Here is a 13,312-nt window from a genome sequence, read left to right as displayed (position 1 = left end):
CAAGGGAAGAGTCATTTATGCAGTTTTGCCCACCATGGTGTAAGTGGGATTGGAACATCCACAGAAACTCTACCAGTAGCAGGGTTAATTGGAGGGAACACAATGAAAAGTAGTGAGAAAAACATGTAGCAAAGAGATACTGAGACATGCCTGCAGAAATACTACAAGCCATGTTATACTTCTAAAACCAGATTTTCATATCGTTTTGGGATAGAGATGTCTGTCAAGTGGAAATTAATCCTCAGGTTGAAGTGCTCACCAGAGGTGAGCAAGGCAGGTAGGATTAATTTTGGCAAAGAATTTAAGAGCTGGAACAAGAGAGAGTGTATTTAGTAGCTGGGAGTTTCACACCAATTCTCACCAGGGAAATAGGAAGGAAGCGGAAAGTGGCAGGAGACAAAGGACAGCCTGAAGGTTAGAGAGGAGATAAAGAGGGATTGTGAGAAATAATACAAGCAGAAAGGCTAATGATGGATTTATGTAAAGCAGGAAGGCTGTAAAGGGGAGCAAATCTGTGGCTTAACTTTGTCAAAGGTTTTCCAAATGCTACCCAGGGGATGGCAGGGGACTGGGCTGGGATGTCACTGCCTGGGGATTTCTGTTCCTGTCATGCACAGCAGCATTACACACATTTAGTTCTTCAACAAACTTACACTTCGAAGCAGCAATTGGCCTCAAATCCGTTAATGCCACATTGATATGCTGGCCCACAGACAGCAAGCACAAAGCCAGGGTCACTTTAGCAGATAACATCCCCAGTGTGGGCTTTTAAAGGAATACTCTGAGATGAGTTGATGCATCAGCATTTCTTTCAAGGAAATTGCCACATGCCTTTATTACAACACTGCCCTGCCACTCTGCTGCTGGCATTGCATCCACTGCGGTGTGCTCATGGGCACCAAAGATGCTTTGACCACTTTGTCTTGATTTCATGTCTGGGACTGTGAAAATCCTGATTCAGAAATTTGGCCCCTTCGATGGCTGTCTGTGAGAGGGCAATGGCCCAGCCCTGGGCATCATTCAGAAAGGTTTTAAGCACTTTATCTTGGTAATGTGCATTTCCACTCCTGGGGTTTTTGTGGGTTTGGATTTTTTTAAATATGGTTGGACTTGGTGATCACAATGGTCTTTTTTTCCAACCTAAAGGATTCTAGGATATTTTTTATTTTTTTTTCTCAAAGTAGAAGACCCCAAAAATATCCACGAGTTCTTCCACTCCAGTCCAGTTGCACACTGTGTTTTTTCCATAATTAGAGGGTGAAGGAGACTGTAATGAGCAGCAGAGTTTACAGTGATGTGCTGCCCTCCTGAAGTTGGCTGTGGTGTGTTGGGACAGCCTTGCCAGGGGGCTGCTGCCCTGCTCTGCACCATGCTGCTGCCACCTGCCCCCTATTACACCTGGGGCTGGGAAGCTGGGCTCCTCCAGTGGCTGAGGCTTCTCCATGCCTGGTGCTGGGAACAGCACTACTGTTACCTCAGTGGGCTCCTGTTTGTCACCCAAGGATCCAGAAGTGTACGAGGAAAAGTGTAGCCAGCATGAGCTGGGAGGGAGTTCTGCTGCTGTACTCAACACTGGTGAGGCTGTGTCTCAAATACTGCACTCAGTTTTGACTGCTCACTAAAAGAAGGACATTGAGTTGCTGAAACATGTCCAGAGAAGGGCAGCAAAGCTGGTGAATGATCTAGAGGATAAGTCTTACGGGGAGAGCTGAGTGAACTGGGATTGTTTAGACTGGAGAAAAGGAGGCTGAGGGGGAACCTCTTTGCTCTCTACAACTACCTGAAAAGGAGGTTGTATTGAGGTGAGGGTCAGTCTCTTCTCCCAAGTAACTAGCAATAGGACAAGAGGATATGGCTCAAGCTGCAGCAGGGGAGGTTTAGACTGGACATTAGAAAAATTTCCTTACTGAAAGAGTGGTCAGGCATTGCCCCAGGTTGCCCGGGGAGGTGGTGGAGTCACCATCGCTGGAGGTGTCCCGACGACGCGTAGACATGGCACTTCGGGATGTGGTTCAGTGGGCATGGTGGTGCTGGGCTTTATGATCTCGGAGCTCTCTTGCTCCCGTGGTGACTCCACGGTTCAAGTGTCCGCGGGGGGAGGGCACGCGCGTGGGGCGCGGCGCGTGCCCGCGGCGGCAGGTGGCCCCGGCCTCACGTCACTTCCTCGCAAACTTTTCTTCCCGAGGAGCTGTCTCCGCGAAAGTTGCTCGGCCCCGGGGGCTGCCTCCATCCCCTCCCTGCCTGCCTCCCTCCCCCCTTCCGCGCCCGCTGAGCGGGGAGGGTTTTCCGGGCGGCCGGGCGGGCATGCCTGCCTTTCTGCGCTCGCCGGGGCACGGCCGGGCCGCCGTGGGCCGCCCGCGGGACCGTTAGCTTGGGGCGGCGGGGTCCGGAGCGCCATGGCCCGGGACTGCGCCGCCCGCAGCCTGGACGGCATCGACCTGGCCGCGCTGCGGGTAAGTAGGAGGGGCGGAGGGTGTCCCGCGGAGGGGCTGCGACGGACCGGCTTCCACCCCACGAAGCGGGGAGACCTCTAGGGCTGTCTGGAGGCTGCCCCAGGACCCTGCGGCCTGCCTCGGGGCGTGCAGAGGCTTCACCCCATTGCCCCTTAGCTCTGCTGGTCCGAGGGGACTCCGCTCTGCCGCCGCGCGCAGCGGCAGCTGTGGGACAGCCCAGCCGGTGGCCCCGATTTTGTCCCGGCTGGCGCGGCTGCGGGCAGCGGCGCGATGCCATCCGTGTACAGGCTATAGAGGAGGCTGCGGGGCTCGGGCTCGGCTGGTGCGGGGGGATGCAGAGCCCCTGGGCTAAGCGGGGCTGGGCTCCGCCGGCAGCCCGGAGCTCGTCCTGCCCGGTTGCTGCGGCTCCAGGGCTCGCTGGGGTGTCCCACGAGAGCGCAGTCCGGCGCTGCCAGGAGGGTGTCACCGTGAGGTTCGGCTCCTTCCCGGGATAATAAATAATTCCTACTGGTATTCCTGAGGGTGATGTGAGTGCTGTGAAACTGCTGAGAGAAAACAAACGAGCAATGAGGATTTTCTGGAAGAAAATATGTTTTGGCTTTAGTGTTTATTTATTTTTATTTTCTCTGAGGTCTGGCCTTTTTAGCTTTGGGGGGGAGGGAAGGTCATCATTCACCTAGTTTGCTGCGAATTTTTAGCATTGTGTTTTTAGGTTTTTAACATAATCCAAGCTTTGGACGTATTAGAGCCACAGTGTTAGTGCTTCACCTCCACAAAGAGTTAACACAGTTGTATGTGATGCCCCTTAGTTCCACTTCACTTTTTTTCAAGGCAGTTTTTTTCGTGGTGGCTTTTTTTTTTTTTTTTTTTTTTTTTTTTTTTTTTTTTAATCTGCATAGAAGAGGGAAGAGTTCAGTTGTGGCAAAAAGCAGCCCCAGACAGTGATAGCAAAGCAAGATGCTTTCTAAAAATATCAGGGGAAAAAAAAAAAAAGAAGAGGGCTGGAAGAAGCCTTTGCAATAATCACATGGTGAGGAGGCAGTTCCAGACCAGAGGCAGAGAGAAGAAAGGCAGGAGAGATAGTCAAGTTTGTGAAGATGGCACCTGGCTCTGCTCTGGGGAGTAAGGCACATAAATGGAAGCCCTTTGTTGGAGCTTTAGCAGATGAACCTTATCTCCTTATTGTAAATGATGAGAAACTAGTCTAAGTTTGAAAAAGAGTAGTGCTGAAAAACCAGGCTGCAGGCTTTATGTCCCCACCATCCAATGCAGAAACTTCCCAGAAGCTGTTAAGTGTTGCAAGGCTGTTTCAGCTGAGGAAGGGACGGATGTGTCCTTTTGAAGGACACCTTTTCAGCATGTCAGCAGTCCTAGTCTGTGGTTTATGTGTAGAGGGACATGGGGGGGTGGGTGAGGCTGGGCTGTAGAAATTCTGCAGACAGGTGGTCTACCTTTGCCTTATGTGTTCCCAGGGCCAGTGGATCTGGCTGTTGCTGTGGTCCTGCCAACCTCACTGTGGCCAGGAATTTCCAGTGGGGAAGCACAGCTGTGATATGGGTTATTTTCGAACTGCATGAGCTGGCCTTGCTCCCCTCCAAATGGGTGCTTGCCAGGGCTTTCCCATTTTCCTGGAAGGTGGTTTGGGCTGTAGTTTCCAAATGTTGCCTGGGCATCTTGTTAGGGTGCTTCTGCCCTGGGTTCATCAGGGCAATCAGATGGTTAAAAAGCCTTTGATCTTTGCATTGCATGCTGACTGCAGAGGTCTTGAAGTTTGAGTAGAACTTGAGCTTCAGACACCTGTATCTTGTTTAGCTGCAGTGATTGTGAAAAGTGTATTTCAATTGGGCCCTTGCTCTGTGTGTTGTTTTTCATTCTGCCTTGCAGTGAAGATGGATTTGGGTTTGGATGCCTCTGGGTCAGCAGTCTTGCTCTTGCCTTTTGAATACTCTGCAGATGACTTGCAGGAAAGCAAGAAGGCCACCATATGGTACAGTGCATTACAGTAATTAACCTTAAAGTGATGAATGTTCAGGCCGGAATTTTGGCATCTGTCAAAGGGAACCTAGTAATTTGGCAGGTGCTGGCTGGTGAAGGGTTAGATGGACCATGGGGCTTAAATGGTGGCTGAGAGGAAGCACTACATCAAAGATGATACCCAACTCTGAGATAATTAAGAAGTTGGCCCACTGTGAGGGTGCCAGCGAACGACGCATTGCTGATATCCAAGCAAACAAGGGCAATCCAAGGACCAAAGTTGGATCCCAGATTAATATCCTCTATGACTCTCAACAAAGCTTAGTTTACTCTGGTGTCCTAATTAAAAGAGGAGAGATGGCCAAATATTTTGGCTGCACTCAGAGCTGCAGAGGCTTGAGGCACTAATGCTCAGTTAGTAAGCAAGGACAGGGTAGGATTTTCTCTATATTAAAGTTAATGCCAGCATTTATTTAGATAAATGTTTGAGTTCTTCCTGGAGTGTCTGAAACCTTCAGAAGCAAGCTATTAGAATGCTAAATCAGAATGAAATTGATTGGACAGAGGAGAAGCTGATTTTGAGGTACATTAGATTATCATATTTACATAATAAATAAACTTGGAGAAGAGTAGTTAGTGAGGACAGATCACATCATTAAGTGAGAGGTACAGCTGCAAACTCTGAGTTGAAAATGCAGTTTAGGTTCCTTGAGGTTTCTGTGCCCTATAAACACCTCTTAATCCAGCAGTGCTACTTTCTGCAGGAGAGGTTTGGAAATGGGGTGCTGCTGATGCTTCCTGTGGAGGAGTGTAGTAGATGTTGTTCACAGAGGCCCTTGTCTGGAAGAGTTGCTTAGAGAGATGCCATGCGTTTTACTGCATGGACCACGTCCAACCTGCAGCGCAGCTCTGTGGGAAGGTCACACATGAAGCAGAGGTTTGTACCACCTCTAGCTTTATTACCAGCAATGGATTTATTGCTGACTGTAGCTCTGCTGAAGCAAAGCATATGTCTTGTTTATATATCCAAGACCAGTGGAAACAAAACATGAAGAAATGAGAAGGAAACAGAGCACTTTACAAAGGTCCCAGTGTTGCATGCATTGTTACACCTGTGCTTAGGGCCATACTTGGGTGGTGCTGTTGATTTCCTTTTTGTGTGAGGGCTTTTGGAACTGGAGTTTAAGTCTGTTAGGCTGTGCCTTACTATCTTGTCTTAAAAGCGAGAGACAGAAAAGAAATAAAACAGGCTGGCCTGTGCGTGGGTCAAAAGTAAGTGATTTGATCTGGTTTATGCATTGTTAGTTAGTTTAGTAATAATCAGAAAAAGTCTTGTGAGGCTGAAGTGTAAGATTAAAGTTTGTTTAACTTAATGGCAAAAACCCCCCCACTTGTTAGTCATTTCAGTTGTGGAAGTCTGTGCTTTATTGCTCTGACAGTTAATGCTATTGCCATTTATTCTGACAGTTGTGCCAGTAAAGGCAGAATCTGTTCAGGAAAAAAACCTGTAAGTTTCCACTGGGATGTTGCTAAGGTAAACATTTCTATATCAGATACAAAGTAAGCTTTATTTATTTTAAAAGAATAACATGTAAGTGGAGTGGAGAAGCAGCCTGATACCTTAAAGAATGATGTTTTCCAACAAGGGATGTAGAAATTGTACTCCTGAGATAACGTTTTTCTGTATCACATCCCTCAGCAGTACCAATAGGCATTGACTGACATGGCAGATTGCTGAAACAGATGTGGTAAAATTGGCACATGGAGTTAATAACATTTTATATAAATGTCTCAGTGATATCATCCCAAGAAATAAGTGGACTGATAAATGGCTCATCCAGAAACCAAGAAACTGGTCTCCTGGGTTCTTAGTGTTTTTGTATAACTCTCGAGTGAGTTTCAGCTGAAGCAACAGATTTCTTAATGTGCTCAGTCATGCAGGAGCGATCATTTGCTCACCCATGCCTTCCAACAAGATGGTCTTCCTATATTTGAAATGCTGCCACATCTCATCACTGGAGAAAGACATCTGCTGCAGTGGTTGGTTTTAGAGTAACTGATGCTAAACCAGTAGGATGAAAGTTGGGTCTTGTGGTATGGTACACTGACACGTGAATTTTTAATTCAGCAGCAATCTAGTCTGAGTTCAAGCCAAAACTTCAATACATCAGTCAACTTCACATTGTTACATTTACAAAACAGGACAATTGAGTGTTTTCAGGGTACCTGTAGTGTTAGGAATGCCTGGGCTGGTGCATTGACCCTTGGTAAGGTGCCTGGGCTTGGGTGCCCAGTATAGTATGTTTTCAATTCTATTAGTTAGGTTCTTTCCTTTGTTACATTGCCAGTGCTAAGTGTGTTATAACAGAAGATGCAGCTCAGCCTCCAGGCTGACTTAGAGCTTTAAGGCTTAGGAAGCCTGAATTTTATTCCTTATTCTACTGCTAAACTGAATCAGTGGAATTCTTGTGTTCTTCACACATCTCCATTTGTTGTTTCTGCTGTATTGCCATGCTACAAAATGTCACTGAGTTGTTTTATGTGTGGAGTTTTGAGGAGCTTCCCTGAAAACTTCAATATTAATTTATTTCTTACACTGTTATTTGTCTATTTCCATTTTAGTGTGTGATAGAGATCATTAGGAGATAAGCCCCAGACATTTTTATTTTGACTGCACACAGTTATGCTCCCCTATGAAGTGGTTGCTTTGCTGCAAATAATGTGATTTAATCTGTTTTTTTGCAGGACCCTGCGGGAATATTTGAACTGGTGCAGATCGTTGGGAATGGGACATATGGACAAGTCTATAAGGTTTGGATGCCTCTTTAATTTATGATGCTGTTCTTAATAAAGCTGTTTTACCTAAAGGAGAAATGAGCACCATTTAAGAAGATGGACAGTATTGTTCCATCAATAGCCTGGTTTATCTTGCTGTCTTTTCTGTGTAATACAAACTGGTGCCACCTGTGAAACTCTGTGCCCCTTCCTCTTGTCCTGTCTTCATGTCTCTTTTCTGCCACAGGTTGGATGAGTGCATTAGCTTTTAGACTGATTTCCCTTTGCCCTGTTTTTCCTATCCTGTGGTTATTTTTTCTTTTTCAAATTTCAAATCAATACCAGTGATGTCTGAGTTTGGCCTGGATTGAGTGGAGAGCTCAGCTGAGGCTAAACCACCAGTACTCCTCAAGACAGGGGTGTCAATTAACACTGCTCTGCAGGCAGGCTGTGAAGATTTTGATTTCCATTATTACCTCTGTCACTGAGATACCAAAGCAGAACCACCAGTCAAGGAACAACAGCAATTAAATACTGTCTACTGTAACATGCTGCATACACTGTGCAATGCACACCTTTAGTTACAAGAACTAGCCTAGGAAAGTGTCCTTTCACTGTGGAGCCTTTCCTGAGAGTTAAGAGAAAATAAATGTGGTAAAATAGGGAACTGAGTCTGTGCTTTTCCCATTTGGAGAAAGAAGACGGAGGAAGGAAAAGGCCATGCTGTTGAACCCTTGGAGAGTAATGGCACTAGAGCAAGCTGTCTGTTCTTGCTTCCCGCTCAGGTCCCACTGCTGAGGAGCTCCTGCATGACCAGTTGTTGTATTGGCTCAGGATCTTCCTGCATGGATCCCCTATTGCAGGAGGAATGCCCAAGGTGACCCCCATGCAGATGTGCTGAACTCTGTCTTTCTCCGATTCCAACACACTGAACATGTATTGTGCTTCGGTGTCCATCCCCTGGTGGCGGTTCTGCTGTGATCCCCTTTTGGTTTCCCTTTGCAGCTGTAGATACTCTTTCAAAGATTCTGGAAAGTCCTCTACATTCTGGGGAGTTTCTGCTTCCCCATACTACGTTTTTTTACATTCTGACATTTATTTTGTCAGAACAGGGTCTTACTCGTGTAATTCTTTGTTGCTGCGATTAAGTCTGCATTGTTTCTGAGATTGTCAGATATGAGGTCAGTACAGCTAAATTAAAAAGAGGCTCAGGGTTCACATGGATAGATTAGAAGCCAAGAGATATTCAGTAGTGCTGTTGCCAGTGTAATCACAGACTTTTTTACCTGTGGAAAGATGCTAAGGCTCCCAAATAGCCTCTGAAATAGTTGCCTTTCTCTTCATTCCTGGATTTATTCTATATATGGGAGGGGAAAAAAATATCTTCATCTTCTAAGGATGTTGAGAGTGAATCCGCTGCTTAATCATGGCAGAACCAGGAAGGAGCAGCATAGTTTGCTTCTCTGCTGCAAAAGAAAATGTTTTGAGCTATTGTGTGGTTCACTGGAATGTTAATTGCCAAAATGCGTAAGAAATATTGACAATGACAATTCACAATCCTACCCAAAGGCAGCACTCCACTGAGCACACAAGAGACCAGGGTCTGACAGCTCTGGATAATGGGCGATTTGAATCTCAGCTAGTCTGCACTTGGCATGGCTAAAACATCTCTGCAAGGCACTGAGAGGCAAGGTCTCACAAGGCTGAGGGGCAGCTTTGTGCACATGCATCACGCGATGGAGAGCTGATGGGCTGTGTGCAACCCTGGCTCTGCAAGCACACCAGTAACAAAGGCTTTGTTCATGGAAATACATGTGAGCACTGAATTGTAGGGTGTTTTGCTGAGGCTTGCTTAGGGGATGGAGCTGCTCTTTGTAGGCAGATGATAGTGCAGTACAATGCTAGGACTGATGGAGTGAATTAGAGAATTCTGGAATGATCTTTTAGTTTGCCTAGTACGGGTTTGTGATCATAAATATTTAAGTTATAAGGTAATCTCGGTTATCCACATAGCATACTCATGTCATTAGAGCATGTTTTTATTCTCCAAAGGTGTCAGAATCTTCCATACATTCAGAAACTACACATAGTGGTTTGCACATAATCAAGGCAAAGCTCATTTCAGGCTAAATAAACTATTTCCAAGATTACTAAATTGCTTGGTTGGCTGTGAAGATGATTCATAAGGCTATATATTTTAATATATGCAGACCTATAAAAATGAAAATAAAATTTAGAGGATTCATCATTAGATTTGGAAAACAACATTTAATGGATTTATTGAAGGAGAGTATTGTTCGTATTGAATTATTCCAGACCAGTTCCAGTTCAGTGTCTTTTTAAATGAAATGGAAGAGGTATAAATTGTACCCATGACAATGCTAAAGCTGTCTAGAAATGTTATAAACCTGAGATTTACATATAATGACTGACTAAAGGCTAGCAGATTTTTTGACAACTTATGAAGTAGTAGGATGTAAATATGCCACTACTGACAACTTCAGCCTTTTGGAAAGTATGAATTAGATATTAAAGAATCAAATGGTACCCAGAAGTCATGAGACTTAGACTTTGTGGTCTCTTGAAATGAGAAATTAGTTTTTCAGTTAATTGCTGGCTTCTGGGAGCTGAATTCTGAAGAACAGTACTATGTAAAAGGTGATTCTGAATGATGTCACACAACGTGGTCGCAAAGTCTTCTCTGAAGGCAGTTGGAAGTAGTACATTTGCCAGTGGTTGAAGAAGTATGAGTTTTCTCTCTTTCATGCCTTTATTTCCTGAACTTTGAAGTGCCAAAGGTCAGGTTGTGTCCAGTCTCTGCACCATCCCCATTTAATGCATATGGGAAAGAGAAGTTTCTGAACTTCCCATGCACTGTTTTTTGCAAGGCCTGTCCATCTTCCTGGGAACCCTTGAGCCCAGGGACCAAAAAAACTGGAAGGGATGTGGGGTCCTCTCCAAATCCAGTGTTTAAGGTTTGGGTTTTTTTTTTTATTGGTTGTTTTTTTTTTTTTTGTTTTTTTTTTTTTAGAGCTGCCAATCAATAAGGATCTTCAGACAGGGTACAGCAATGTTTTGCCTTGTGTGACTGTTGGTGTCATTAGGGAGGAAGTGAGATTGATGAAGGTGTCACCTTCAAGTTCTTGGGTTTTGCTTCCTCCCTGGCCTGCAGTTGTGGTGCCTTGGAACCCCCTCCTACAGGCTGCCTGGAAAAGCTTGAACTGGGTGTTGTTTGGGATGGCAGTAAAACTGCAGAAAACAATCTAGAAGATCTTATAAACACCATCTTTTTTTTATTCACTTGTACTCACTATGCTGTTCTGACATGGTGTACTGTTAAAGGTGGTACCTTTGTGAAAGTGTCATGAAGGTAAGAGATGTAGCTATATAGACTTGCCTTGCTTTCGTTCCATGGGTGGACTCTATTGTTCTGAAGAGCTGGATAGGATCATATATCACCCTTGATGTTGTATCTTGGTCTGTCTTTGTGCATGTGGTAACCAAAAAAACCCTGTAAGTTTAGGCAGGTGAATTGTTTGTTTGTGAAGACTTCAGCTGTTAGCTGATAGATTGGAACTAGATGATCCTTGTGGTCCCTTCCAACCCTAACAATTCTACGATTCTCTAATATTCTTTGGGTGGTTTGTTTCAGTAGGACCCTGTCAATAAATTTTCTCTCTTTGAATTTTCACTGCAGGGTCATTTTTCTGATAGGTGAATGGGGAAAAGAAGACATGGGGAACTGAAGTGGGTGCCTTTTTTGGGTCAAACAGTTTGTCTTGATCTCTGGAAGAGACTGTGGCACTCTTGAGTTTATTGCTTTGCTGTCTTAATTATCAAGATAAAGAGGAATTGCTCCTAATCTTTATTCAGCTGTGCTCTAAAAAAAGTTTTCATGGGCTAAATGAGGTCAGCAGCAGCATCTGTGCAATTTTCTTATGTCAGGAGGCACCTGACTGGGGCTTTCGACTTCCTTTGTCTTAATGATGTGGATCAGCCCTCTTCTGGGGTCAGTATTTTTGAGTGGCCTAGGGAATGATAGGTCAGTGTTTGGCAAGTTCCAGGGGCTGATGTTTTATGGAGTATGATCTTGCAGTCTGGTGATAAACCATTGACAGATTTGCAGCTGCTGTATGTGCAGAACGGTTGTATCTTTAGTGGAGTCTGAGGGCACAGGGAACTTGAGAGAGGTGCTCTGGTTTGAAACTGTGACAGTCAAAAGGGAAGGAGTGCTTCCTGGTAATGCAGTTGATGAAGATGCAACAGTGGCTGTTGCTGAGGCTAATTAACAGAGGGTGGAAGCAACCCTGCCTTTCTGTAGTGGCTCTGCAGAGCTAATATTTTTATTTTTGTGTAATCAAGAAAGACTGGATGCAAAAAAGGAAGCAGGTCTGAGTAAGGAAGTGTTTTGGAGGGTTTTGTTGTTGTTGCCCCCCCCCCCCTTTTTTTTTTAAATACAGCTGCTTCTTGGCATTGAATCATACTTCAATTATTGACATGAGTTATGGGTTAGTCAGCTGTTGATATACAGTGGCAGGAGTGCAGTGAAGCATTAATATGTCTTCAGTTTATCTTAAACAATTTGAAAGTCTGCTGAGTTCTTCATAATTCATTCCATTGAATAACTGGCTGAAGTAATTGAGACCAAGTTGGGAGGGATGATGGGAAGCAACATGATTTTTCTTAGTCTTGGTGCTGTGTGGAAAGAATCACAAGCCCGTGTTAAATTACGAAGTGTTAAAGTCTGTGGACTGTAGTGAAAACCTTTATTGATGGTAGGACCTCAGGCAGTTACTGAAAGGTGAACATGTATGAGCTGGAAACTTCGTGACCTGTCTGTTCTGGGGATGAGTCAGAAGAAGACACCTTCTGAAGAATGTGTCTCGGGGCTGAAATGCAGCCACAAGCAGACGTGAAAATGTCATGTCCTCTTGGCATATTTTCTTATCGTTTGTGGGGAGTTACAGTCTTCAAGCTAATCTTAGCCTTCAGGCACTGAGATTTTGATGAGTCAAGTAGGGAAATCAGTTGTTCTTTACAGAAATGAGAAAATGGTACTTTCTGTTTCACTAGCAGTTGGTGGAAATGCCTGTTTGTCTATTAATTGTATTTATTTGGGTTTTTTAGTAGTGTAGCTGATTATATTGTCCACATGAAAAACTAGTTAATTATTGGAAGCTGTAGTATATAAAGAAGTATTGCTGCAGTGTACTTGATAGAGTCAACAACTCATTGTGTAGGTCCTTGGTTTAGCAGTGCAAACAAATAAAGATTGTCTGCTAATCCTGGCGACAGGGATCTCTTTCAGGAGTAACTGAGCTAAATGTGTGCTACTGCCATTATAATAAGACCAGAAATGTTGTGGTGCTTGTGAACAGGTTGCCTTGAAAGCTTAGTAAATATGGCTGTAATATTATAGGGAGGCATGGTTTGGTGTTTCAGAGTTTTTCTTCCTGCCTCTGGTTTTTAATAACACCTGCACCTGTGAAGTCCACATGCTACTGGCTGTGTCCTCTTCTCCTAGTTGTGTACAACTCCTAAAGACACTCTCATACATGTCTGTATGCTTTCCTTAAAGCTTCCACACCACCACGTTGGTTCTTTTCCTCCTTCATCAGAAAGGATGTGGAGTTGGCAGTGCACCTTTGCAGCACTGAGGGTGAACTCTGTGTCACCAAGAGCGTAGCAAGCACATCAGGGGGTGCGATTAGTTCCACTGCTCTTGTTAGGCCACAACTGAAATAGTGTCCTGTCTTTCCTTCCCTAGCTCCAGAGGAACATTGGGAAACTGAAGAGGGTACAGCAGAGGGCAACTAAAACATTAACAGGGTTGAAAAACTTTACACATGAAGAAGGAAAGGCTGAAGGAATTGATTTTTCTTTTTTTTTCCTCAGTCTAGAGGAGAGAAGGCTTAAGGCAATCTAGTCACAGTCTTCAAATACTTCACAAGTGGTTTGTATAGAGGATGCAAGTACAGGGATGCACAGGACAAGACAAACCAGACATGGGTTGCTCAAGAAGAATTCCCTCTGAATGTAAAAAATTCTTTACTGTGGGAAGAAGTCAACATTGGAATGAAGAGGTTTCCCAGGGTAGTGGTGGAGTCACA

The 13,312-nt window shown here is 44.7% G+C and overlaps 1 protein-coding gene across 1 annotated transcript in view; it reads left to right on the top strand.

Moving 5' to 3' along the window:
* The first annotated feature begins 2,396 nt into the window (after positions 1–2,396).
* Positions 2,397–13,312, top strand: part of NRK (Nik related kinase) — a 97,701-nt gene continuing 86,785 nt past the window's right edge. Inside the window, exons 1-2 of the mRNA XM_054388446.1 lie at positions 2,397–2,453; positions 7,173–7,238. Coding sequence (XP_054244421.1) covers positions 2,397–2,453; positions 7,173–7,238 — 123 coding nt within the window. The remainder of the gene's footprint in view (positions 2,454–7,172; positions 7,239–13,312) is intronic.

Source organism: Indicator indicator, chromosome 17, assembly GCF_027791375.1.
Source record: "Indicator indicator isolate 239-I01 chromosome 17, UM_Iind_1.1, whole genome shotgun sequence".
Taxonomy (NCBI): Eukaryota; Metazoa; Chordata; class Aves; order Piciformes; family Indicatoridae; genus Indicator; species Indicator indicator.
This window is presented reverse-complemented; position numbering and strand designations above follow the sequence as displayed.